The sequence below is a fragment of the Martes martes genome (assembly GCF_963455335.1).
Source record: "Martes martes genome assembly, chromosome: 7".
NCBI classification, from domain to species: Eukaryota; Metazoa; Chordata; class Mammalia; order Carnivora; family Mustelidae; genus Martes; species Martes martes.
The window spans coordinates 36,989,420-37,014,596 of record NC_137894.1 but is presented as its reverse complement, the minus strand read 5'-3'; the positions used below and the strand labels follow the sequence as shown (position 1 = coordinate 37,014,596).

The following is a 25,177-nucleotide window of genomic DNA, read 5'->3' as shown; positions in this document are numbered from 1 at the left end:
CTGGGGCTACTTTGCTCCCCCTCAGTTACACCACACCTGTCACCAGCACACATGTGTGAATAAGAGCTGATGTACTTGGACTAAACAGGGAAGTAGATGGCATTTGATGAAATACTATGCAGCCATGAAAAGAGTGAAGTGACTTCGGGGTTGGTTTTGTTTTTTTTTTTAAGATTTTATTTATTTATTTATTTATTTATTTGAGAGAGAGTGCAAGAGAGAGAGCACAAGCTAGGGGTGAGAAGCAGAGGGAGAGGGGCATGAAGTTCGATCCCAGGACCCTGAGATCATGACCGAAGGCAGGTGCTTAGCCGACTGAGCCACCCAGGTGCCCCTGTACCTTCTGAATATCATACCGTGTGCTTTTTAATTTAAAAAATAATTTATTATTTTTTAAGTATTATATGATCAAGGTTAAAAATTTAAGCAGTGTTAAAATAAATTCAAGCAGTATATAAAATAAAAATTCAGTCTTCTGTCTTATCTCTAACATATGCTTCCTCAATTGCTATTCATGATTTGGCACATATTGTCCTAAACATTTTTTTTTAAAGATTTTATTTTTATTTATTTACTTGACAGAGAGAGAGAGCAAGAGAGGGAACACAAGCAAAGGGAACTGGAGAGTGAGAATCAGGTTCCCCATTGAGCAGGGAGCCCGATACAGGGCTTGATCCCAGGATGCTGGGATCATGACCTGAGCCGAAGGCAAATGCTCAGTGACTGAGCCACCCAGGCTCCCCATGTCCTAAATGTTTTCTATATATTTCTAAACATGTATGCACACACATACATTTGTATATGAATTTTTTAACCTCAGATCATCTTTTTAGTAACTTAACTCTTTTCACTTGTATCCTACGTGTTGGACCATTTCAGTACATATAGATGTCCTCCTTTAAAACCAACAAAGAAAAACCATCAAACATAATTCTGTTGTGCAAGTAATCCTTAAGATATCTCACCAGTCTCCTACTAATAGACCTTAAATTGTTTACAGGTCTTTGTTACTATAAACAATACTACAGTAGATATTTTGACTTAATTTATATGTATAAGTTTTTGGTTTTGTTATTTAATAACATAAAAAAAATTCGGTTAGTGGTGACAGCATGCTTATAAAAGCACAGGGAAAAGGAGAGGGGATTTCTGGGGGACGAGTCATCTAGAATGTCCAGAGGGTGAGTGTTGAGGTGGGAAGTGCTGGACCTGTGAGGAGCGGCCCGGTCCGGGAGCTCCTAGGCTCTGGGCTATGGATTTCATACTGGTGACCGTGAGAGCTCACAGAAGGGCTCTGCATTCCAGAACGGTGTGACCGGCTTTGACTGTGGACTGCTCCCTGGCCACAGCGTGCCCCATGGAGGGCGGCTTTAAGGAAATCGGACTTGAAGCAGGGAAATCTGCAAGGAGGTTGCTGCCCTAACAGGCAAAGCAACAAATGATGAAAACGTGAAATTAAAAAAAAAAAAAGACAACAGAAAACAACAACAAAAAACCCCAACTTGAACTAAAGTGCAAGGAGAACATAGTTGAGAGCTAGAAAAGAAACGGAATGAGGAAGATCTGGTGACCGCCCTGCCTTTAAGGGACAGGAGGGGAGTCGGGGGATGGACTGGTACCTGACAGGAGCCGCTTCTGGACTCCAGCACTGCCCCCCAAAACAAGGAATACCCTTCAAGGAGCAGGATGGAGTGGGTGTGGACAGGGGAAAGCTGAACCCAGTTTGGGGCACAATGAGGGGTATCTGTTAGACATTCAAGAGAAAGTGTCCGGGGGGCCGCCAAGAGCCAGGGCGGAAGAGTGAGCCCCAGGGTGGAAGGTGCTGGCACACCGGGGTGTGGAGAGCAGCTGAGTGCCCCTCCACAGTCACTCTTCCTCCTACCCCATCAGTCCCACCCCCATGGCCTTATATGCCACTCAGACATAAATCAAAAACCTAAACCCATTGTCGCTCTTTTTTTTTTTTTTTAAATAAGAATCATTCCAGCAGAAGAGGCAGCTTACAAGCCTATACTTTTGAGGAACAGCCTACACTTCCTGTGGTGAGTTTTATCCTCTCCCCTCATTGTCAATAAAAACAGGAAACTCAAGACTTTTTTTTTGAACACTGAATATGAACATTTGCCTGGCAATGAGCCAATCCAGCATAGAATCTGGGTTCTTGGAGAGGAACTTCAGGGGAAGGGGGAATGGGGTAGATAGACTGGGGAGTAGCTAGGTTGAGGAGTAGCTAGGCCGGGGAGTAGCTACGACAGGGAGTAGCTGGGACAGGGAGAATGCGTTTCCTGTGGTAAGAAAGCAAGGCCTCTGCCCCGGTGACTGTGGACCATATGTGGGCTTGTCTGCTGAGGTCCTATGCTGGCTGGAGGTGGTCTGCCGGGAGCATTTGGGTTGAGACGGTGCTGCCAAGCAGCCTCGGCTCTGTACGCTGGCCCCTGGCATCGAGCAGCAGCATCTGCTCCATACATGAGGGGACTCAGTCCCCTGGGCAGGTGTGTGTGCCGGTGTTGGCAAGCTCAGGGACCAGGTTGGATGGAGTTCTGCTCTTTCTTCCCTTCAGAATCATGTCCACGTCCACGCCTTCTGCCTCCTTCTCAGTAGGGTTTCCAGCCGCAGCCTTGACTGGGGCTCAGACCTTAGCAGCCTCATGCCTGGACTCTTGACTTGCTTTTGGTTTTCCACGCTCCTCTCTTCCTGATGTAACTCTCATAACTTTGAGTTTATCTCTCCTTTACGCAGCCCAGACTTGTGTCTTACTCCCAGGCTCCCAGCCCCTTCAGCCTACCCTCCTCCTCACCCACCCACCGGACCCTCCTGCTGTCTTCCCCCCGTCCCTGCTTTTTCTTCCAAACAGGCTGCCCCCTTATCCAACTCTCTCCCTCCTCTGGCTCTGTGTGCATGCCATTTCCCCATGGAGAATGCCTCCTCACCGTTTTTCACCATTTGTAATTTTGAATGACAGTCTATGCATTATTTTTGAAAAGTGGGGATTAGTTTTTGCTTTTTTTTTTTAAAAGATTTTATTTATTTATTTGACAGACAGAGATCACAAGTAGGCAGAGAGGCAGGCAGAGAGAGAGGGAAGCAGGCTCCCTGCTGAGCAGAGAACCCGATGTGGGGCTCGATCCCAGGACCCTGGGATCATGACCTGAGCCAAAGGCAGAGGCTTTAACCCACTGAGCCACCCAGGCACCCCTAGTTTTTGCTTTTATGAAAGTTTCACATAGAGGTGCAGGGGCTCAGAATTCCTTGAAGCAATTGTGGCTCCTCCATCTAAAAAGATGGTGCTGCACCAAGAGAGGGACACAGTCCTGTGCTGAGGAAAGAGGGGGCAACCCACCTGTGCCATTGGCTTTGCCCGTCTGCAAGAGAGGAGATGCCATGGCCTTCACCATCCTTTCTCTCCTGGTTGTGCTTGCCTGGCCTCCTCCATTAAGCTGGAGCCTGCTTAAGCAGAGATCTGTGGTTTTCTCCTACTGTGCTTTGGAATGTCCTCATAGAAGGAAAATGTCACATTTTGGATTGACTCTCAGGCATTTATCCAAGAAGCAATTTTAAGTACACCAGATGAACACCAGAATCTAGAGATGATTTGTATTCATCTGTATATACATGCACTTTAGTTCTTCTATGTACTGGAAAAGCTATTTCCATACCCTTTTCTTCTCAATACATTGATTAGTTTTTTTTAACAGTTTTCTTTGAGGCGTAATTTACATACTGTAAAATCCCTTCATTTTTATGGGTACAAATACATGAATTTTAATAACTGTATACAGTTGTGCAAACATCACCACAATCAAGTCTAAGAACCCTTCATCACTCCCAAAAAACTCCCTCCATCCGAGCACCTAACTTTCAGCCCCCGGTGACCACTCATCTGCCTTCTAGAAGTTTCTAGAAGTTTCATGTAAGTGGAACCATACAGGGTTGCAGTTTGATGTATCTGGCTCCTCTCACTTCATACAACGTTTTAAGGATTTAACCATGCTGGTGCATGTCTCAGTAGTTGATGGTATTCTGTTGTGTAGATGTATCAGCTCTGTTTCTTTTATCTACTCACAGCTGTTGGGCGTCTGTAAAGCGGGGCAACTTTAGTTCCATTATTTTGTAGACCAACAGCGCATCCTCTCTGTCAGCAATGTGCATCTACCCCTGTGTGTCTAGGGACAGTGTAGCTGGTGAACAGACCAGGGGTACTGGTTTTTATATGTAAAACACAATGGGGAAATAGGCCAGACCTGGCGGAGTCTAATCTGGTTCAAAAGACGAAAGGAAGACCAAACCTCGACTATTTTAAGTAAACTTGGGAATAAACAGACCTCTTTGTCAACCCTTAGAGAAGGAAGGCAGGGCTAACTTTTGACTCAGCACATACAGGTGATGAATTCTGTGGTTAGACCGCCTGGCTCAGGTCTCAGCTCTGTAAGCAATGAATCTGTTGGGCGATTACCCCAATTTTCTAAGCTTCAGTCTCCTTGTGAATAAAAACGGGCTAGTAATAGCAATGATTGCATTAAGATTTGTGTGGAGGTTAAATGACATAATCTGTGTGAAAACATTTAGTGTGTGGTTATTATTACTGTCATGTTTTATTCATGTTGGTATTGCTCTCATCATTATGGTCTGTTCTGGTTTTTCTAAGTGGAATGTGGTATACTTCATTTCATACACCTCAAAATATGATGTAAAAGTCTCTTCCTTTTATTTTTTTAATTTTTTTTTCAGTGTTCCAAGATTCATTGTGTATGTACCACACCCCGTGCTCCATGCAATCCGTGCCCTCCTTAATAGCCACCACCAGGCTCCCCCAACCTCCCATCCCCCTCCCCTCCCAAACCCTCAGTTTGTTTCTCAGAGTCCACAGTCTCTCATGGTTTGTCTCCCCCTCTGATTCCCCCCAACTCCCTTTTCTTCCTTTTAAAGAGAGAGGGCAGTGGAAAAGGGAGGTGGTCCTTTTAAAGCGATTATTTCTTATTCGTATTCAGTTTTCCTGTTGTTCTTTGCTTCAGCTTTTGCCTACTTCATCTGGATTACCGCCAGGTTGGGAAGAAAAACAAGATGAAAGAGGAAGATCATATTATGTGGATCACAATTCCAGAACTACAACCTGGACAAAGCCCGTGGTACAGGTACCATGCAGTCTGCCTGTTAACTTATTTTCTTATGCAATGTACGCCATCGTATTCCTGTGGGAGCTAGTACGGCTATTTTGTGGTAAACACGGGCTGCGGCTAGCATTTTCTAATCATTCACCAACCTTGGGGCTTGCATCTCCTACAGATCTCTCATATGCATGATTATCACTTGCTATCATGTAAAACAAGTCCAACTGGGAATTACAGGATGGAGCAAATAATCTGGTCCATTGGGGTTTTTTGTTGTTGTTGTTGTTATTTGAATGGTTAAGATCATTATTTCACTGAAAGATAATCTTAGTGCCAGGATGACACCTTGTCCTTGGCAACAGCGGGTGCCTTTTAGGACATTTCCTTGTAAGTGTTTAGGAGAACGTTTAATTTATTTTATCACCATGTCTCTGACTGAGAAATTTTTTAACACTGGAAAGTATAGAGAACAATACAGCAAATACGCATCTTCTTAACACCCAGAATTTACCACCATTAACAAATTACCGTATTTGTTTCTAGACATTTTATTTTTAAAAAATAATATCTTTACAGGAGCACCTGGGTGGCTCAGTCGGATAAGTGTCTAACTTCAGCTCAGGTCATGATCTCTGGGTCCTGGGCTCGAGCCCCTTCCCGCCCCCCCCAGTTGGGCTCACCACTCAGCGGGGAGTCTGATTTTCCCTCTGCTCCTTACCCCACTCATGCTCTCTCTGTCTCTCTCTCAAATAAATAAAATCTCTAAAAAATATAAAAAAATAAAATCGTACAGATAAAACTAAATTCCTTTTAGCCAAGCACTTGCTCCCACTACCCAGAAAGAAGCACCATCTTAAGTCTGTTGGGTAGTCTTCCAGTCTTTTTTTTTTTTTTTTTTTTTTGCTTAAACTACTGAAACTTATTTCTCACAGTTGTGCAGGCTGGAGGGCTGAGCTCAGAGGGCAGCATTTTGGGTCCTGTTGAGGGCCCTCTTCCGGGCTGCAGATTTCTGTCTTCTCACAGTAACCTCCAATGGTTCTTCCAGGCTCTTTTACACACTTACATAGAGAGCTAAAACGATGCAGACTGGTGTTTATGGTCCTATGTTTCAAGTTTTGCAAAGATGTCATGTTATATAATTCTAAATCTTTTTTGCGTGTGTGCAACATTGTTTTAAAATCCTATCCATGTTGTCTTATATATGGATCCAGTGTGTTTCTTTTAACCACTGCCTAATATTTCATCAAATGGACTATATTACATTTCAAGGATCCATTTCTGCAGTGGCTGTTTGTCACGCATTTTGTTTGCTCAGCATCGGCAGCCTCTTCTGCGTGTGGAGAACTTTGCACTCTGTGTGTCTCTGGGGCAAGCGGAGACAGCCTCCTCCAAATGGCACCGTGGCTGACCTTGCCGCTGGCACACGGTCCCTGACTTCGCCGCCTCTGTCCGGGGGCATCCGCAGCCAACTTGAACTGTTAGCCAGCGTCGTTCCACTCACAAATTAGCTGAGAAAGTTCTTTTCAAAACAAAGTTTGACAAAACACTATTAGAAAAATGAATCTGCCTGGTTGAGATCTATTTAGAAGGATGTGTTCTGTTTGCAGGTTAAGCTGCCTTTTAACCACAGCCCTTTGTGTGTTCTCTATAAAACATGACAGCGTGACTTTCTCCATGTGCTAGGCCGCAGCGGAGAGCAGTCAGCTGCCGTCAGGCCAGAGCTCGGCGTGCCCTCGACCCCAGGTCCCCACCGGCGACTCAGCGCAGCAGGTGACCCAGCCGTCTGAAATGGAGCAGGGATTCCTTCCTAAAGGCTGGGAAGTCCGGCATGCACCCAACGGGAGGCCTTTCTTTATTGACCACAACACCAAAACCACTACCTGGGTAATACTCTCCTGTTGGAATTTAGAGCAATGATCTTAACTCTTAAGAGTTCCCTGTAACCCTTAAATGTACATTAATATAACCTACATGTCCTTGTATTCATTGAAAGAGATGCTGAATTCTTAACAGGATTATTTCTACTCAAGAAATATTTATGCCTATGGGATTGTCATGGAAGTACATTTACTTCCTATATCATTTTACCTCACTAGACATAAAACCTTAGGAAGATATTTGTAATAGTCTTTTACCTTTATATGTCGCTTTGTAGTTCCAAAGTACTTTTGAATCCATATCTCATTTAATACCCAGAAAACCTTGGGGAGGCTAGGTAAAATAGTATTTTTATTTTAAGATAAGCTCTAAAGCTATTTAACAGTTGGTTCACCACTAATAGAAAAGTTACTGAAAATCAGCAACAGATGGCTAGATTTTGATTAATTAATTTATTTAAAAGACAAAAGTACCTTAATAAAACTAAAATGGTTTAATAAATTATTTAACAAAATAATATTAAAATAATAATATACATAAGTGAATCCAAACAAATTGAATTTTGTCCTTTTTTTCCCAACAATTTGAATTGGCTTTTATAACCTTTTTGAGCTTACCTCCCTAGCTTTACAAAATGTTAATAAATCAACACCTTAACAGATAAGTACCAAAAAGCATGCTCAAGGCCTCAGAAATAGCACCTGGTCTAGTTTAACGTCCATTCATTTAGCAGTTTTTAATTAGAGAACAGCCCTATGTAGTGACACAATCCCTGAAGAGTGGGGCAAAATTCTCTGAATGGTTTCTGTGAAGCAGATGATGAGTTAAAACTGATCGTACTCTGAGATCTGAGAAATGAATATTGTAGCTTGGGAATGATGGGTTTTAGACAGAGAAACTATTATTTTGCAGATGAAGCACATAAAATAAAAGTAGACTTTAAAAGAGAATGTTTTAAATACCAATTGGTGTTAGAAAATATAGTAATAGATTGACTTTCTTGATTTTAAAATTTGTGTGTATTGTTGTTTGCTTTATTTGCTCTTCCAAAAAAAGGAAGATCCAAGACTGAAAATTCCACCTCATCTGAGAGGAAAGACATCACTTGATTCTTCCAATGATCTGGGGCCTTTACCTGTAAGTTTATAGAATTGCTAGCAATTTAACTTGGCTCTTTCCAACATTTTGTATTTTGGAATACAGTAGTTCTTCAACAGGTTTAAGTAAATTATTATTATTATTAGTAGTAGTAGTAGTAGTAATTATTATTAGTTATTATTAAAGTGTAATGCCTTCTACTAAGAATGGAATAAGAAAATTAAGCGTATAACCAATGTCATTTTTCTACCCATACATCTAAAGCCCTTTCCAAAAATAATTGAAATACATTCTTCATTATAGCCAGGATGGGAAGAAAGAACTCATACAGATGGAAGAATCTTCTACATAAATCACAGTATGTGCAATGTGATTTTTCATTACATTATTTTTTGTAATACTGAACTTTGTCAGGAGAATAAAGAACACCTATCTCTCTCCCTCTTCAGATATAAAAAGAACACAATGGGAAGATCCTCGGTTGCAGAATGTAGCAATAACTGGACCAGTAAGTCTCTGTATCAGTATGCTCTGATGGCATTGTCCTCTCACTTGTTTTGTCCAGGGTGAATGGTCAAGGGCATAATCCTACAGACCTTGAGAGGAAAGCACATCTGCAGTTCTGTCCTCTCCCACCACCCCCACTCCAGTTCTCAATAATTAGAAAAGAGTATATGTATAAGCTCATTGTCTTGACCTTTGCAATAGCCTTACGAGACTAGTGAGCCCCATAGTCAAATGCCAAGGCACTGGGCTGCTGGGCTCAGGCTGGTACTTGCCATTGCCTGAAAAAGAATGTTGGCAATCCTCAGCAAATCAGAGAGGGGCCAAGAATGTACCAGGTGAGAAAGTAGATGGCATGCAGTCAACTCCAGGGGCATGCTTGAACTTTTTGGTAGAAATTTCTGTAAATGCTGGTGTATAAAATACTCATATTTAAGTATAAATATTATCATGTATGTTTATACTCCTTTTGAGTCAGGTTAAGTATAGGAAAAATATTTTCTTCTTTATGTAGCTACTTGTTCTGTATTTTGTTTTTGAGATTTTAATTGTTTTCTAATTCACAAAAATAAATGAAATTGAAGATCCAGTTCTTTTAAACTATTCTTTAGTCTCCATGTTTAGTCTTTTAAAATAATGGGTAAAAAAGGCAATTCCTCAGAGTTCAAGGAAAAAGTGCATTTTTCAAATTGTTCCCTTAATGGAGAAATCACTTTGAAAGTCTGTTTAGAAATGGAAATTTTCATTTCTAATATTTCTCTGCTTGGAAGAAATTTCCTGTTTCTGGCTTTTTGCATTTCAAGAATATTGCATGATGAAAATTACAGTCATGGGAATTGCTGAATACAATTTAATTTTAAACAGAGAAATTAAAAATTTTAGAGTTTTGTGTTTGTTTTCCTTCAAATTAAACTTTTCTTTCCAGATATTCTCTTTTAATGCCTTTAACTTATGTTCATAAAATACCCAGAGGGGAACTTCTAAAATTGTTCCAGAATAAAAACAACCTAAACCTTCTTTATTTTTCCAAAATTTTCAACTCAAGGCAGTGCCCTACTCCAGGGATTACAAAAGAAAGTATGAGTTCTTCCGACGAAAGTTGAAGAAGCAGGTTAGTTATATTTACATTGAGTTCTTAGGAATGATTGTTATGTAGACTGAAAATGTGGGAAATGCATTTTTAAAAGTAATAGAGAATTTCTCCTGTATTTTAACAACTTCGAATAGTTTCTTATAGGGAAAGGTGGCTTTTTTTTTTTTTTTTTTTGGACTACTGGGTGTTACATATCATCAGAGACCACCGTTAGGTCGCGTCTTTCCTTGTTTTTCAACCTTATGCTCTATAGAACAATAGTATTAAAGTTTGCTTTTAATGCGTTCTAACCTGGTTTCCTAGTGGGGTTTGTGGAGCTTGGGCTTGGTGGAGTCTGAGCAAACTCAGCTTATTCAACCAGCCTCATCCCTGATTGTGTAGGACTCTCTGGGTTCCTCTTCTGCGTGGACTCTTGTTTTCCGGTAGTAGTTTTTCATGCTTCAACGCTTTTATAACATATCTCTGCCTAATTTGAAAATACACCTGTGATTCCAACAGTGCGCCTGTGTTTGTTTCCTTCTGCTTCTCAGATGTGTTCACTATAGTTTTTTTTTTCCCATCACCTCAAATTTATTATTGGAACTAAACTCATCATCTGCCCATCTATTTTGTTTTTGTCCGTGATGACCACTTGGTAATGCCTTTCTAATTTGCGCACACTTTTACCCTTTCCCCGCAGTTTAGGAGTACTACCACTAGGTGGCTATATTGGGTTACACTTTCTTTTTTTTTTTTTTTTTTTTTTTTTTTTTTTTTTTTTTTTTTTTTTAAATATTTTATTTATTGGACAGACGGAGATCACAAGTAGGCAGAGAGGCAGGCAGAGAGAGAGGAAGGGAAGCAGGCTCCCTGCTGAGCAGAGAGCCCGATTTGGGGCTCGATCTCAGGACCCTGAGATCATGACCTGAGCCGAAGGCAGAGGCTTTAACCCACTGAGCCACCCAGGTGCCCCTGGGTTACACTTTCTTGTGTTCTAAGCCAGAAGCAGGCTTTTCCAAAGATTCAAGATGGTGGGTCTGCTACCACAGAATATTTTCATCCACAATTTAACAAGAAATGAAATATAATAGTTTTTTAGTGCAAATATTTTATACCTTAATGAAAACTTAAACTACCAGCCACTTTTTAAAACTCATCTTCAATAATAGCTTTGTGTTAAAATTGCTCTGGAAATCGGTTTTCTACTTCTTAAAGTTCTTTGGGATTTTAAGACTTTGCTGATCTATTGGTCTGGTAAATATTTTCACTCTTAATGAAAATACGCTGGTGGAATAGAAGCACCAGCTTCTCCATTGGCCATTCTGAACACTACACACATTGTAATATGAAATTGTTGATGTCTTCGTGGCAGCAGGAGATATGAAACAAAGCCTTCGGAGCACACAGAAACCACCATGAAAGCAGTAATAGTTATTGAGCTCTCACTGTGAACAAGACATTCTTCTTAGCAAGCTACACGTATTCATGTAATCTCTGTATTAGCTGTCTAAGGAGGGAACTGTTATTATCACCTTCTATAGGTGAGGGTCCCGAGGCGCAGATAGATTAGGTAATGTGATTGACTCTCATGGTTATTAGTGGCAAAGCCAGACAGGTGGTCTAGCTTCAGAGTCCATGTTCTTAACCAAAAAGACATATATTGATGATTAAGAGAGAAACTGACCCAGAATGCAACAAAGGTATATAAAGAGAAAAAAAACATGAAGTAATGTGTAAGAAACATGGCATTGCTCCAGAGAGAGCAAACTCAGGAGTATGGGGAAGAGGGTAAGAACCTGCATCCTTAGTTTATCAAAAAGTCCCTAGTAGGATTAAAAAAAAAAAAATCCATATCTAGACACATTACAGCAAAAGAGCAGAACACCAAGACAGAATTAAAAACGTTTAAAAATCATTGCTACAGAATCTTGAGTTGTCTTTGACCTTTTTCTCTGCCTTGCCTGTAGTATCTCATTCGTGAGGAATAAGGAGGGCTAATCCTTACAGAGCTCACCGCGTGCCAGATACAGAGGAAGCACATGAAATGCATTCTCCCCTGACGTTCTGAAACAGCTCCAGGGGGCGACTATTACTACTGTCCCAATTTACAGATGAGGAGATTAAGCCTTAGAAAAGACATGTTGGGGGGGTGCTGGGATCCGAACACAGGGCTCCTGACCCCAGAATCCACGCCCTGAGCCACTATTCAGCCCAAACATGGAAGTCCCTTCTTCTGCCCTCTGCCTCTTCCATTGCCATTCCTCTCTGCAAGGTCTCTTTCGGGGTCTTTGACCAGCGTGCCTCTTGTTTCTCTTTAAAACCACCTGTTAGTCAATCCCCAGGAACAATCTGACCCTGCCGCTCCTGCTCAGCCGCTCTGCCCAGTCAGCATCCACGCTCCTCCCCTCTGGCCCAGACCACTCTCCCGCCTCCTCCAGTCGCTGCAACCCCTTCCCTCCCTCCGCACCCTCTTGCTTGTTGCATACATTAGACGCCCCTGCATGCTCTTCCCTTAGCCTGCTGCTCCGTCCTTCCGTGCCTCTCCCTCAAGTCAGGACTTGTTCTTAACGCCCCCTGGATCACCTCCCTTGCAGTTACTAGCTCAGTCTTTTAGGCCCCACAGAACATTGCTTATAGCTTATTACTAGCAATTTTGTTACACTTGTAAGTCTCAGGATTGGTAATATTTACATTTGCTTCTCATACACATACTGGATTATAAACTCCTTGAGGGAGGAATCATATCTTAAACCACATTTTTACTCCCTTTTCTTCCCATCCCCATTACTGTAGCTCCCTAGCATGGAGCCTGGGCCAGAGCAGGTCCTGGTAAATGCTTGGCTGCCCGGGATGCCTAGTGTCTAGACCACAGTTGGTTTTCTCTGATCTTGGCTTTATTTATAATTACATAAGCAACAGAGGAAACTGCTTATATTGCTTATAAAAACTGTTTATGTTACCATGTTTCTGTAGGGCTTTCCATTTTCCCTAAATATACTAAGAATGCAATTGACATTTTTTTTCTTAGAAGGAACCCTCTCCTCTTCTTTTGAAGTGACAGAATTTTCTCTTACTGGTTTCCGCTTGAACATTGCACACAAAGCACTCAAGAATAAAATATTCAGACATCTTTTATAAAATTTACAATATGATCTGTCTAAAAGCATAGTTATCTGCATTTGTCACATAAGCAAAGGATGTGCCAAAAAAAATCGAGACAGCAGAGACTGAGAGCTCAGACTTCCTTAATTTTGTCTTCACTTTCTTCACTCATAAAATGAGTCGTTTCTTCCTCATGTTGTTATGGTCGTTTCTTCCTCGTGTTGTTATGAGGAGTAAATGAGTTAACCTATTAAAATGTTGGGAATAGTGCCTGATACAGTCTGTAAATGTTAGTGCCTATTAATGAGCGCAGCAGGGTGGGCTCCAAGGAGGAAAGGTAGAGGTCGGAAAACCCCTGAACCCACAGGCAGACAAGAGAGCAGGCACTGGTTGGACTGTGGGGCACAGGATGGTCTTCCCTAGAACTTAATCTGGAAAGGACTGTTCATGCAATGCCTTCGTGTGAACATTATTGCCACTATCAATAACTACTTCTTCCAGTATAGAAATCAGAAGCCTATATTATTATATGATTAGAGAAAAGGCATGAATTCTTTTATGCCATAGAGGAAATAATAGACAACATCCCTAGTTATGTTTTCCCCCAGAAAAGGGTCTTGGGCACAGGGTAGAACACGACGGTTGTTATGACTTTCCGGAGAAATAAATTTGCCATCATGTCAAATTGATTTAAACCGTAAGTCCCTCTTCTCTGGGTTTTCAGAATGACATTCCAAACAAATTTGAAATGAAACTTCGCCGTGCAACTGTCCTTGAGGACTCTTACAGGAGAATTATGGGTGTCAAGAGAGCAGATTTCCTCAAGGCTCGACTGTGGATCGAGTTCGATGGTGAAAAGGGATTGGATTACGGAGGAGTCGCCAGAGAATGGTTCTTCCTGATCTCAAAGGAAATGTTTAACCCTTATTATGGGTTGTTTGAATATTCTGCTACGTAAGTATTTTTAGAATGACTGCACACAGAAAGAAAAAGTCACTGTTTTGAAAGTAACAAAGCTTTGTATGAAGCAAGGAAACTGTACATTCCAGTGTGCCAGAAAAGGGAGATGGTAACTAATGTTGTTTCAAAAATAACCTTTAAAAAAATTGTGGTAAAATATGCATAACATAAAATTTACCATTTTAGCCATTTTAAGCCAGCGGCATTCAGTACATTCACACTGTTGTGCAGTTGCTCCCACCGTCCATCTCCAGAACTCTTTCATCATCAACTGAAACGGTACCCATGAAACACTAACTCCCGTCCTCCCTGTCATTCACCATTCTGCCTTCTGTCTCTGTGAAGCTGACCACGCTAGGTACCTTGTATCAGTAGAATCCTACAGGATTTCTCCTGTTGTAACCGACTTATTTCATTAGCATAATGTCCTCAAGGTTCCTCCATGGCACAGCAGATGTCAGAATTGTCTTCCTTTCTGAGGCTGAGTAATACCCCATTGTGTAAAGGGACACCCCGTTTGTATATCCATTCATCTGTTGTCAAATACCTGGGTTGTTTCCACCTTTCGACAGAAATGACTGTTTTTAAAACCATTAAATCCGCTGGTCTCATGTGGTTCTAATAGAGGTAAAAACTCCAGGAAGAGGGAGCTAATTTGTAGTTTTGTCATATTAAAATTTTTATATGAAGTGTGGAGAGGAGCATTTAAATGTGGTTGTCTTTACAGGGATAATTATACCCTACAGATAAATCCAAACTCCGGATTGTGTAATGAGGATCACCTCTCCTACTTCAAGTTTATTGGCCGGGTAGCCGGGATGGCAGTTTATCACGGCAAACTGTTGGATGGTTAGTATTAAGCATAAAACATTTTTTTAAGCATAATCTTACTTCTTCCAATTGGTAATCATTTTCAATATGTTTGATTTTTTTAAAGGTTTTTTCATCCGCCCATTTTACAAGATGATGCTACACAAACCAATAACACTTCATGATATGGAATCAGTGGTATGTCTTTTTCACTCGCAATGTAGAGAAAGCACAATTTAAGAAGCAACTGGATATTTTAAAGTTAGAATTTGATGATGAAAAAATGAACAAATTATAAAGTTCCAAAATACAAGTGGATATTTCCCCCAACATTCAAATACGAAAATTTTCTAACATAATAAAATTTTGAAAATTTTACAGTGGACATATGTGTATCCACCACCAAGATTCCATACTCGGGTTTCTTTCTGTACTTACTTTATTACCTACCTATCCATCGGTCCACCCATGTGTCCATCAATCCATCTTTTTTTTTTTTTTGATGCACTTCAAAGAATATTACAGATATCAGTAAACGTCTCCCTAATTACTTCAATGTGCTATCAACATTTGGATTGTGATCTTTTATGATGAATGGCATATGTTTTCAAAGTGACCGTCCAAAAGCAAGGCCTTGTGGTTAGGCCACTACAAAGAAACAGAAACCTAAGACTTAAATCCCGGACTATAGCTTTGCTGTGTGAACTGAAAAGCCTCATGTGTTGCATGTACACATGGATTCCAAGCTCTCTTCCTTCCTTGTGACATTATCAAGGTGGACAGTATAATTCCATATGAATCATAAGATTTCACAGTTATTTGAGTTGGTTAATGGGGGTTCTGTATTTAATTTGAGATTTTTCTTTAACTTGGGCCAGGTATAAATAACCACCTGCTCATAGCTACTTGAACATTTTATACCCAGTCTTAATAGGCTGTATGAGAAAGGCTCTAGGTGCTCCTGGGCATCCGTGGGAGTTAGGATTCATCTGGAAACTACTTTAGTTGACCCTTCAACTGGATAACAAAATCTGTATACCTCCACTGCCTCTACACAGAGCTAGGTTTCCAAACTGTTGGGCAAGCCCCACTCCACTGACTTATGCACTTTTACTCACACTTACTAGTCATCCCGCTCTTTTTATAATGCTTGTGTGTATATAAGAAAAGACGTCCTACTACTTTTTCATCTTTGGTCCAAGTGTTCAGACTCTGAGCATATTTTCTTTGCAGGTTCAGGTGTCTTTTTGTGTACAGATTTTAAATATGCCATTTCCTCATCTAGGATAGTGAATATTACAATTCGCTGAGATGGATTCTTGAAAATGATCCAACAGAATTGGACCTCAGGTTTGTCATAGATGAAGAGCTTTTTGGACAGGTTCGTAAACTTTGATTAATTAAAATGGTACATAAATTGTGAAACAAACGTTATAACTTAAGCTTAGAAGTTAAATAATGCATATCCTCGACACATTTCTGTGCTCTATTTTTAAATTTATTTTCCAGTAACAAAAGCTGTCTCAGCAAGAATTTCTGCTTCCCTTGACATTTGACTCATTCCATGTTTATTTTAGTAAAACTAATATTTTAAGTTTTCTTAGCTTGTGAATGGATTTAATTTAAAACACTGGGTTTCTGGTGTAACTATAATACATATATTTTATTTTTTCACTAAAATAACATATCAAGATATCATGCTTAATTTTAGACACATCAACATGAGTTGAAAATTGGTGGATCAGAAATAGTTGTCACCAATAAGAACAAAAAGGAATATATTTAGTAAGTATTTTGTTAGTAAGTATTTTATTGCGTTTAGTATATACTTCACTGGAAATAATTTTGTCATTCTTTCTGGGAAGACTCTGTGTACCTCCTTTCTCTTTCTTCATAGCCAGAGTCTTAATGTTCTTTTTTCTCTTTCTATAACAATGTCATATTACCCACTTACATTCACTTTTTGCCTGGGCCTTACCTTGTCTTTATTTTTTGTTTCCAACTGGAATAAATAGACCTTAATTTTTTTTCTTCACTCATGTGAAAAAGATGAATATTTTGTCTCTTTTTAGTCTTGTAATTCAGTGGCGATTTGTAAACCGAATCCAGAAGCAAATGGCTGCTTTTAAAGAGGTATTCATTTACTTTTGTTCATTCTTCTGTCATTTCAAAGTACAAGTCATAAGTTTCAAGTGTTGGGGTTCATCATACCTGAGAATTAATAAATGACTTGCTTTTTAAAACAACTTTTAATTATATATTTTTAAAAATTTATTTATTTGTCACAGAGAGAGAGATAAAGAGAGAGCACAAGCAAGGAGAGCAGGAGGCAGAGGGAGAAGCAGGCTCCCCGCTGAGCAGGGAGCCTGATGCGGGGCTCGATCCCAGGACCCTGGGATCATGACCTGAGCCAAAGTCGGACACAACGTACTAAGCCACCCAGGCATCCCTATATTTTTATAGTAAAAAAATATTTAAATGAATAAGTGTTCGCTGTTCAAACTCAGTCATCCACGAGGCCCATACCATTAATGTTGATGCTCCCCCTTCCCCCTGGTCCCTGCTCCTCACCTTTTCCCAGTCATGTCTCCTCCGTCTTAAGTAACCTCAGGTGAACAAGGGTCCGCAGTGCCATAGGGAGAGTGGAATAGGCCATTTATTTTCCCGCATGGGATCACACGATACATGCTGGTTTGTGACTTGGTTTCTTCTCTTATCGAATATTTATTGGAGAACTTTACACGTCAAGTTGCATAACTGTCCTTCCATGTGGCTGCATTTTATTCATAATATAAATTCATAATTCTTTAAACCTCCCCCGTTGGGGGACATTTAGGCTATGGCCAGTTCACTCATTTCTTCTAAAATCTTCTGTCCAGTATTTATCACGTACTTTTTCATTTATTCGGTATTGAGCACTTGCTACGGATCTGGTGCTACGCAAGGCAGAAAGACATGGGTCCTGCTCTAGGGAGCAGAAAATCCAAAGAGTGGCATGGACAGAGGCAGGCATGAAGTGCATGGTAAGCACAGAGGAGAAATGGAAACCCGGGCAGGGAGAGGTACAGGAAGGGCTGGGGAAGGCCTGGAGGGACTGGCTGGCTACGCGGGCAGTGCGGTTCTAAGTGCCGGAGGTCAGACTGAGCTGAAGGGTGCGCAGGACCAGATTAAGAAGGGCCTGTGTGCTAAACTGGAAACAAGATGGAATTTGGGGTTTTTGCGGACGTCTAGTGAGGGGAAAGAAGGTGACAATAATATACGAGGACTCAATTTACATTTTAGTCAGATCATCCTGGAAATGGTGTGTAGTGAGTGAGTGGTGCACAAGACTAGCAGCTGGGCTGGGCCAGAAGGAGCTACAGTGATCCAGGTGAGGAAAGGTCAGGGCAGGAACGAAGGTGGTGGTGGTGGTGGTGGTGGTGGTAAGACAGCTGTGTGTATCTGAATGGGATTCAGCAGGGAGAGCTGTAGCTCAGGGTGCTTTAAGGGCTAGAGACCTGGGGGTGGGCAGCATGGATTTGGGGATCATCTGCCTATGTGTGCTGGAGGCATGGACTCGGTAAGAAGGGAAACTGGATAGAGTGGTAAGGATGGGAAAGTGGATGACCACTGTGAAGATGAGGGAGCACCAACATGGAAGGAACAGACGGTAGATAAGGGGACGTCAAAGGAAATCAGCCAATGCAGACAGAGACATGAGAGAGAAACCATGGGCAGCAGACGAAGTTTCAAGAACGGCCATGTTTTCAGCAGTCTCATAGTGCGGAGAAGTCAGATGGGATACAGAACTAGATAGTGTTGATCAGAGTTCACCGCAAAGCTGGCTTTGCCTTTTTCCAGGACAGCTTGAGGGCAGCAAGGGCACAGAGGGCAGATGGCAGAGGGTGGAGGCAGAGACCGGCTGGCAGGTGGGGTTTGGTCAGGAGTAATAACAGCAGTGAAGAGAAGAAAGGTTTGCTTTTTTTTTTGTTTTTAAGGTAGATAGGCTTAAACAAATGTAAATGTAGAAAGAGTGAGCTAGGAAAGAGAAGGAGGTTCCGTGAGATGAGCCCCTTGGGGACGAACATGAAGCACAGAGAGAAAATGGCCCCTCTCCCCACTGCGTGGACAGGAGACCACAATGGACGTCGCTGCCGACTGGTACTCAGGCACGCGGAAGGTTGAGGGAGTTCCATCATCTCCTTTTTTTCTCTCTCAAGTAAAAGTTATCTGCTGTAAAGAAGGGATGACACAGAGGAGGAGGAAATGGCTGGGGAAATGCAGAGAGGTTTCAAAATGGCCGACTTGAGGAATCGGTGGGAGAGAACAGATTATGGACACATACACGTTCTTGCTGATATTGAACTCTCGGTTGACCTAAGAACCCATGACTGTGGTGGTAGGAATCTGCGTTCATGTGGGATTTCTCCAGCAGCCACCCAGAAGCTGACGTATAGGGCTGTCGAGAGCCTCTGCTAACCAGGTTTTTAAATACACTCTTTCCACTAGGGATTTTTTGAACTAATACCACAGGATCTCATCAAAATTTTCGATGAAAATGAACTAGAGGTAAGAAATACTCTTATTTTCAAATGGGATTTTTGTGCCCATAATTTTTCTTGTCTACAGTTTGACATCTCTTATTGCGTAGCTTCTTATGTGTGGATTGGGAGATGTTGATGTGAATGACTGGAGAGAACACACGAAGTATAAGAACGGCTACAGTGTGAATCACCAAGTCATACAGTGGTTTTGGAAGGTAATTGAAAGCTTCTGTGTCTGTAAATCCCTTTTCAACAGATTCGATCATACTTAACTATACTAGTGTACTGCATAGAGATAAGACAAAAAGTAACGTTGTACCGTATACGTCTACCTTCTGGGTGTTGCTCCAACCTCCATACGTATTGATGGATAAGTCACTGTTCAGAAAGTAGCAAATGGTGGGAACAGCCGCAGTGGGCACTCAGCCCCTTGCCAACATGGAAACTGTTGAGGAGAACTTGTAGTAACCTGTGGTGTGTAGTAACCTGTGGTGTGTTCCCCTGCACGGCTCCTTAAATGTGACTTTCCGTCTAATCGAGAAATGTGTATGTCACTCAATAATATCAGTAAATATAATTTTTAAAAAGCCATGAGTCACATCCAGGAAGATATTTTGGTCCCTTTATTAGGCTGTGATCTCATTCTAGAGGGTTCCCATATAGCCTCAGAAATGAAGTTTTCAGGAAATTTGTAAGCCACCCAGAAACACAAATTTAACTCAGAGACACATGTACATGTAATAACTGATCGTTAAAACTCTCAATTCTGATATCATATTTTTCAGGATAGCTCTGTTACTTTTTTCCCCAGCGATATTCCTTAATGCTGCTTTTCTCTCACTCAGGCCGTACTAATGATGGATTCAGAAAAAAGAATAAGATTACTTCAGTTTGTCACTGGCACCTCTCGAGTGCCCATGAATGGATTTGCTGAACTATATGGTAAGGTTTTCGACCACCATTAAAAAAATGGAGTGATGCCACTTGTCTTTTTCATTGATGATTAGTTGTCAAACTTCTATCATTTAAACAAACACCAAGCTTAGTAAAAAAAAAAAAAAGAACTGAGATTTTTAAATGATTGAATTAGATACATGGAAGTAGGCCAGAATATATATACACCTTGTAATTGGCTACCAGAGGAAAAAACATGAAATGGCTTGAGTTACTTTCCATTCTTGAGTTTCAAATTTGATTCCCACTATATATCCCATCACAGAAAAAGCATCATCAGTAGGGTAATGGTTTAGGGCAACAGGCAACATGCCACAGAATGTTAGTAAGTGTACAACAGAAAACAAAGAGTTCCGTAGTAGAAAACATTTAGGGCAAATACGAGACTAAACAAAATTGAGTAGATTTCTTTGGGACTTATTCAGAACCTTTACTATGAGAAAAAAGTCGGGGAGGGGGAGGTTCCAAAACTTATTTGATCATGGACTCTGTACATATATGTGAGTGCACGTGTGTATGTGTATGTGTGTGTGTGTGAGTGTGGTGTGTGAGACTGAAGATAAGACAATATCTTTCAATATTCAGAGTAGTTACTATTAATGCAGTTTTCTATAAAGTGAAATTGTGCATATCCTAGCAAACTGTTTTCCAGTGGATATATCTCATAGCACTAGAGGTGTGTTTTGTAAAAAAAAAAAAAAAAAAAAGAAAGAAAAAAAACCCCTGCAGTTTCTGATGTAGATCAATTCAAATCAGTTAATATCTATGTACTGGAATGACATCTACTTGCTTTTCAAGCTGCTACAAAGAACAAATCTTTCAGGGAAGGCACAGCTCAGGTTGGAGCCCCGCACAGGTTGGAGCCAGGAACTACCTGTCACAACTGTTGCCTCAGTAGCTGCTGAGCTGAATTTTTCACGCACAGAGAAAGCTATTGCTGTCTGGTGGGATCGCTAGCCTTGTCGGTCTCCTTGGCAAACCTGGTCTTCTTAAGCTTCATGCATATTTTGCAGAATATGCAAAACATGTCAAGCAGCTGCCACCTCCCACCTAGTGTCACCACACGCAGTGAGAAGAACGAGACAGGAGCTCTGCCCTAACCCTTGCACCCCTTCTTACCTAATTGTATTTCTTTGCATTTGTCTTTTCAGTGGTTTTCCATGACTTCCTCTTCCTTTCACTTCTCCTATATTTTAGACAGTTACAGTAGGGAAAGTTAGGCAGGCCAGACAGCCCTTTCCATGTCTAGCTCCACATCCTTCTAAGCAGTCCGGGCCTATGGCCATGCACTGACTGCATGAATCATTTGGAATTTGGGGGAAATATCCCATACATGGAGCCAGAGTTGGCAGTATTAGAATGTACTTCAAATTCTTAATGCATTTTCAAAACAAAGAAGTTGTTTCAAAATGTTAATATTATAATACACCTATCTAGCCAATAAAAAGTGTGTAAGGTTTGTATCGGTTGACTTAAAGGAAATTTTCATAATGGATCATGTAGGTGAGAGAATTGAGGGACAGCGAAATATATATGATCCCATGTATGGGAAACAATGGCAAAAATACTGAAATTTTAACTGTGTGCATAATTATGATGTGTGATGTGTGAAAAGCAAAGCTTTTTGAGAAAACTGTAATATTGAAAATACCCAGGATATTTAGTGCTGCTGCTGGCAATTACACTCCCACACATAATCAGATATGATTATAAGACTTGGGGAAAAGTATGGAAGGTTCTACATCAGGTTGTCAGCATCGATTACCGGGGTGGCTGGACAATGTTGAGAATTGGGGGAAGGAAGAGGTAAGTGAAAACTCCAAGGAAAAAAAGAGCTTCTGAAAGTGTCCGTAATAAAAGAAAAATGTCGCATGGATAACGTGATCACCTACGCATAAAATTCCATATATATGCACATGCACAAGACGATTCACAATAGAATGTTTATTCAGATTTAATAGTGGACTGTGAGGTGATTTTTATACCCTTCAGTATATTTTTCTCTATTGCTTTAATTTTCTTGCATTGAGATTAGATAATCAGAAAAAAAATTAAGGCTATTTTCAGGGGGACTGAAGAAAGAAAGAAATTCCTCGTTTTCTCTGTGTACCTATGAAGGAAGTGGTCACAGGGAAACACAGGGCTAGGAAACAGCAGGAGTCCACCGGCGGAGTGAGCGGGTGGCCACAGATGAGCCGATGGAGAGGAACCTTTCTTCTCGTGGCTGGACGATGAAGCCATCAAGGACAGGACAGCCTTCATTTCTTTTGAGTTTAAAGCAACTAGATTGGTTCTCTGTATGTTTGAGTTCTACATTTGAAAAAATGAGTTGTGAAATTCTAGGGATTCCTACAAAGAGTAAATGAGAGCCCAGCAACTCTTCTTCCTTACAGGCTCAAATGGACCACAGTCATTTACAGTTGAACAGTGGGGTACCCCGGAAAAGCTGCCAAGAGCCCACACATGGTAAGCAGTTTTTTCCACCCTTAGGGAACAAGTTTTCAGAGAGTGAAACTCCTCTAACAGAGTCTAGGTACAGAAGGTCTAGCCTGCTCTGTGCTGTGTCAGTGACAGCGATGGAGGAGTGAGGGGAGAGGAAGAAACAGCCATGCAGGAGCAGGTGTGTCTTCGCCTGGCAGGCCTGGGCTCGAAATCCAGGTGGCTGAACAGCTGAGAGGCTCGTCTCAACTGTTGACCATGTGTTGCCCTCCATCGCATGAAGGGGCCATCCCAAGAGAAGCTAGAACATTCCCTCTTGAAGGTTAAGATAACAGAGGACCCTAGGCATTTGGAGGTCAAGGTAGGAGTGAGGGGACCCCACCAAGAAGTCATGGGATGAGCCCAGGCCTCGAGCCCAGTGCTGGTGCCTGCCTGCCCCACTGGCGACATGATGCCTCCGAGTGTTGTAGGAGGAGCGCATCAGGAATAGCAGCGGTCCTGTCGGCCACCATGCCATTGCTTTGTCAGTGTCTGTCATAACCAGGTTCTCTCTGTCCTTTCAGCTTTAACCGCTTGGACTTGCCGCCCTATGAATCATTTGAAGAATTATGGGATAAACTTCAGATGGCAATTGAGAACACTCAGGGCTTTGATGGCGTCGATTAGATTCCAAATAACAATGTAGAGTGTTTCGCTGCCACTTTTGGATAAGCAAAATCTTGACTTAAAATTTTCCAGGGAACTACTAAAACTTGGCCTTTGTTTCCTCCCAGATAGTGGAGAAAAATCACATAAAAGCATTAGAAGAAACAGTATGACAACCTTCCCGTTATTTCATTCACTCTTAAACAATATGTTGCATTTACACAGCTGTTTCTTTCCATCTTTAGAGTTCCCACTCTAGGATTTAAGTCCCATGTGCCTGAAATCGTGAGTTTTGTCCTTAATATTTACCTCTTTTACAGTATTTGCCAGGCAGTTCTTTCTTAAACTACTGAAATTGTAACTGTGAAATATTTGTGACAAGTGTCATGTGTGAAACGTTGGTTTTTGAGAAGGAAAACTGAAATTTGGAAAAGAATACTTTGATACTGATTAAACTACAATGTATTTCATGCTGCCTACAGCTATTTATTATTTTGTAGACCCGCCTATTGCACCTTACTGCCAAGATTTTTGGGGAAAAAACTTGGAAAGTGTGTTATCTATCTTTTTAGTCCACTGACTCACTTGCAGAAACAAACAAAAAAATTGTTTACTTCATTTTAAAAGTATTTGGCTTTTGTTAATATGTAGCTTTAGTAAACGAGGTGGTTTATAAGACATGTGAAGCGAATTCAGATTCTCAACGCGTGAAAAGTGTTAATGTCTTCCTCTTGCCTGTATATCCTTTTGGTTCACTGGCATAGTCCTCTCTCCTTCCTGTTTAAGGTAAAAGAATTCCTTCTTTAGACATTACACGGAAGCTCCGAAGAGCAGTATTTCTACATATGCCTTGAGGAACTAAGTTAAATGTATAGTACTTGCCTTTACTAGTCATTCTTTACACTTGCACAATTATGTAGTAAATATATGTTTACAGGGTTTATTATGTTTACAAATTAAGCCAATTTCTGTAGTTGCATTTTTATATTTTTTAGTATCTCTTTAGTAAAAAAAAAAACAAATAATTTGTTAAAAATAACCAAAGAATAGTTATAATGTGTAATTTGTATTAAATTTATTACCATGTTTCTTATGCTTTTTGAAAATACTATTTACTATGAACACGATGTTTTACTATAAATCCAAAACTCTTTAGAAAAATGCTACAAGTAGAATCCTACTTGAACCAAATTGAAATACATAAAAATCACATGCAGTCATTCAGTAAATGTGTGCTGGATGCCTGCTGTGCACCTAGCCCTGCACGAGGCCCTGGGGTAAGAGCTGTCACCTTCAAAGAAATCTAGCTCACTGGGGCGCCTGGGTGGCTCAGTGGGTTAAAGCCTCTGCCTTCGGCTCGGGTCATGATCCCAGGGTCCTGGGATCGAGCCCCACATCGGGCTCTCTGCTCAGCAGGGAGCCTGCTTCCCTTCCTCTCTCTCTCTCTCTCTGCCCACCTCTCTGCCTACTTGTGATCTCTGCCTGTCAAATAAATAAATAAAATCTTTAAAAAAAAAAAAAAAATCTAGCTCAGTCCTCACCTCAAGGAATTTATGGTCCTGTAAATTAATTTGTAAACAATCAAAAGTAGGGGTAAGCAGAAAGAGGCAAAAGGAGAGGTGTCCCATGCACGTGCACAGATAAAGTGTGCCAAGACTTGTATTTATATGTTTCATGCATATATTAGAATGATGACATAGAAAATGCTCTTGCAAAAAGTTAAAACTGTTTCTCAATTTGGTGTCTTGGCAATTTAGGAATAATTGTAAATATATGTTATCAATAATCTTAAATACATGTGTATACTCAGAGTTGTAAAAAGTGCTTCTGGCTATTGGTTTAAGTTTGTGGGTGTAACACCATGGGTGCCTACAGACACCTGCTAAAGATTTCCAGTGGGACAGCAGCAGAACCACTTTCCAAGCACCACATCTCCAGCACGGCCTAGGGAAAGTAATCGACAGATGAGTGCACCCTGTGTTTTACCTTCACCTGTGTTAACCGGCATTCAGGCAAGGCCACCAGATACAGTACTAGTTTTATCACTTACCAACTGTTGAAACTGAAGCAACTTACTTAACCTC

At 41.0% G+C, this 25,177-nt stretch overlaps 1 protein-coding gene across 2 annotated transcripts in view; it reads left to right on the top strand.

The window, feature by feature from the left end:
* NEDD4 (NEDD4 E3 ubiquitin protein ligase) overlaps positions 1 to 24,601 on the top strand; it is a 120,402-nt gene extending 95,801 nt beyond the window's left edge. For both annotated transcript variants that reach the window (XM_080807818.1, XM_080807817.1), the window contains 18 exons: positions 1,977 to 2,042; positions 5,013 to 5,132; positions 6,792 to 6,992; positions 8,043 to 8,123; positions 8,388 to 8,442; positions 8,534 to 8,592; positions 9,634 to 9,699; positions 13,487 to 13,716; positions 14,450 to 14,571; positions 14,660 to 14,730; positions 15,818 to 15,913; positions 16,244 to 16,317; positions 16,605 to 16,665; positions 19,021 to 19,080; positions 19,163 to 19,270; positions 19,901 to 19,997; positions 22,403 to 22,475; positions 23,012 to 24,601. In XM_080807818.1, the coding sequence (XP_080663944.1) occupies positions 1,977 to 2,042; positions 5,013 to 5,132; positions 6,792 to 6,992; positions 8,043 to 8,123; positions 8,388 to 8,442; positions 8,534 to 8,592; positions 9,634 to 9,699; positions 13,487 to 13,716; positions 14,450 to 14,571; positions 14,660 to 14,730; positions 15,818 to 15,913; positions 16,244 to 16,317; positions 16,605 to 16,665; positions 19,021 to 19,080; positions 19,163 to 19,270; positions 19,901 to 19,997; positions 22,403 to 22,475; positions 23,012 to 23,114 (1,743 nt within the window). In that variant the 3' untranslated portion in view covers positions 23,115 to 24,601. The remainder of the gene's footprint in view (positions 1 to 1,976; positions 2,043 to 5,012; positions 5,133 to 6,791; positions 6,993 to 8,042; positions 8,124 to 8,387; positions 8,443 to 8,533; positions 8,593 to 9,633; positions 9,700 to 13,486; positions 13,717 to 14,449; positions 14,572 to 14,659; positions 14,731 to 15,817; positions 15,914 to 16,243; positions 16,318 to 16,604; positions 16,666 to 19,020; positions 19,081 to 19,162; positions 19,271 to 19,900; positions 19,998 to 22,402; positions 22,476 to 23,011) is intronic.
* The last annotated feature ends 576 nt before the right edge of the window (positions 24,602 to 25,177 follow it).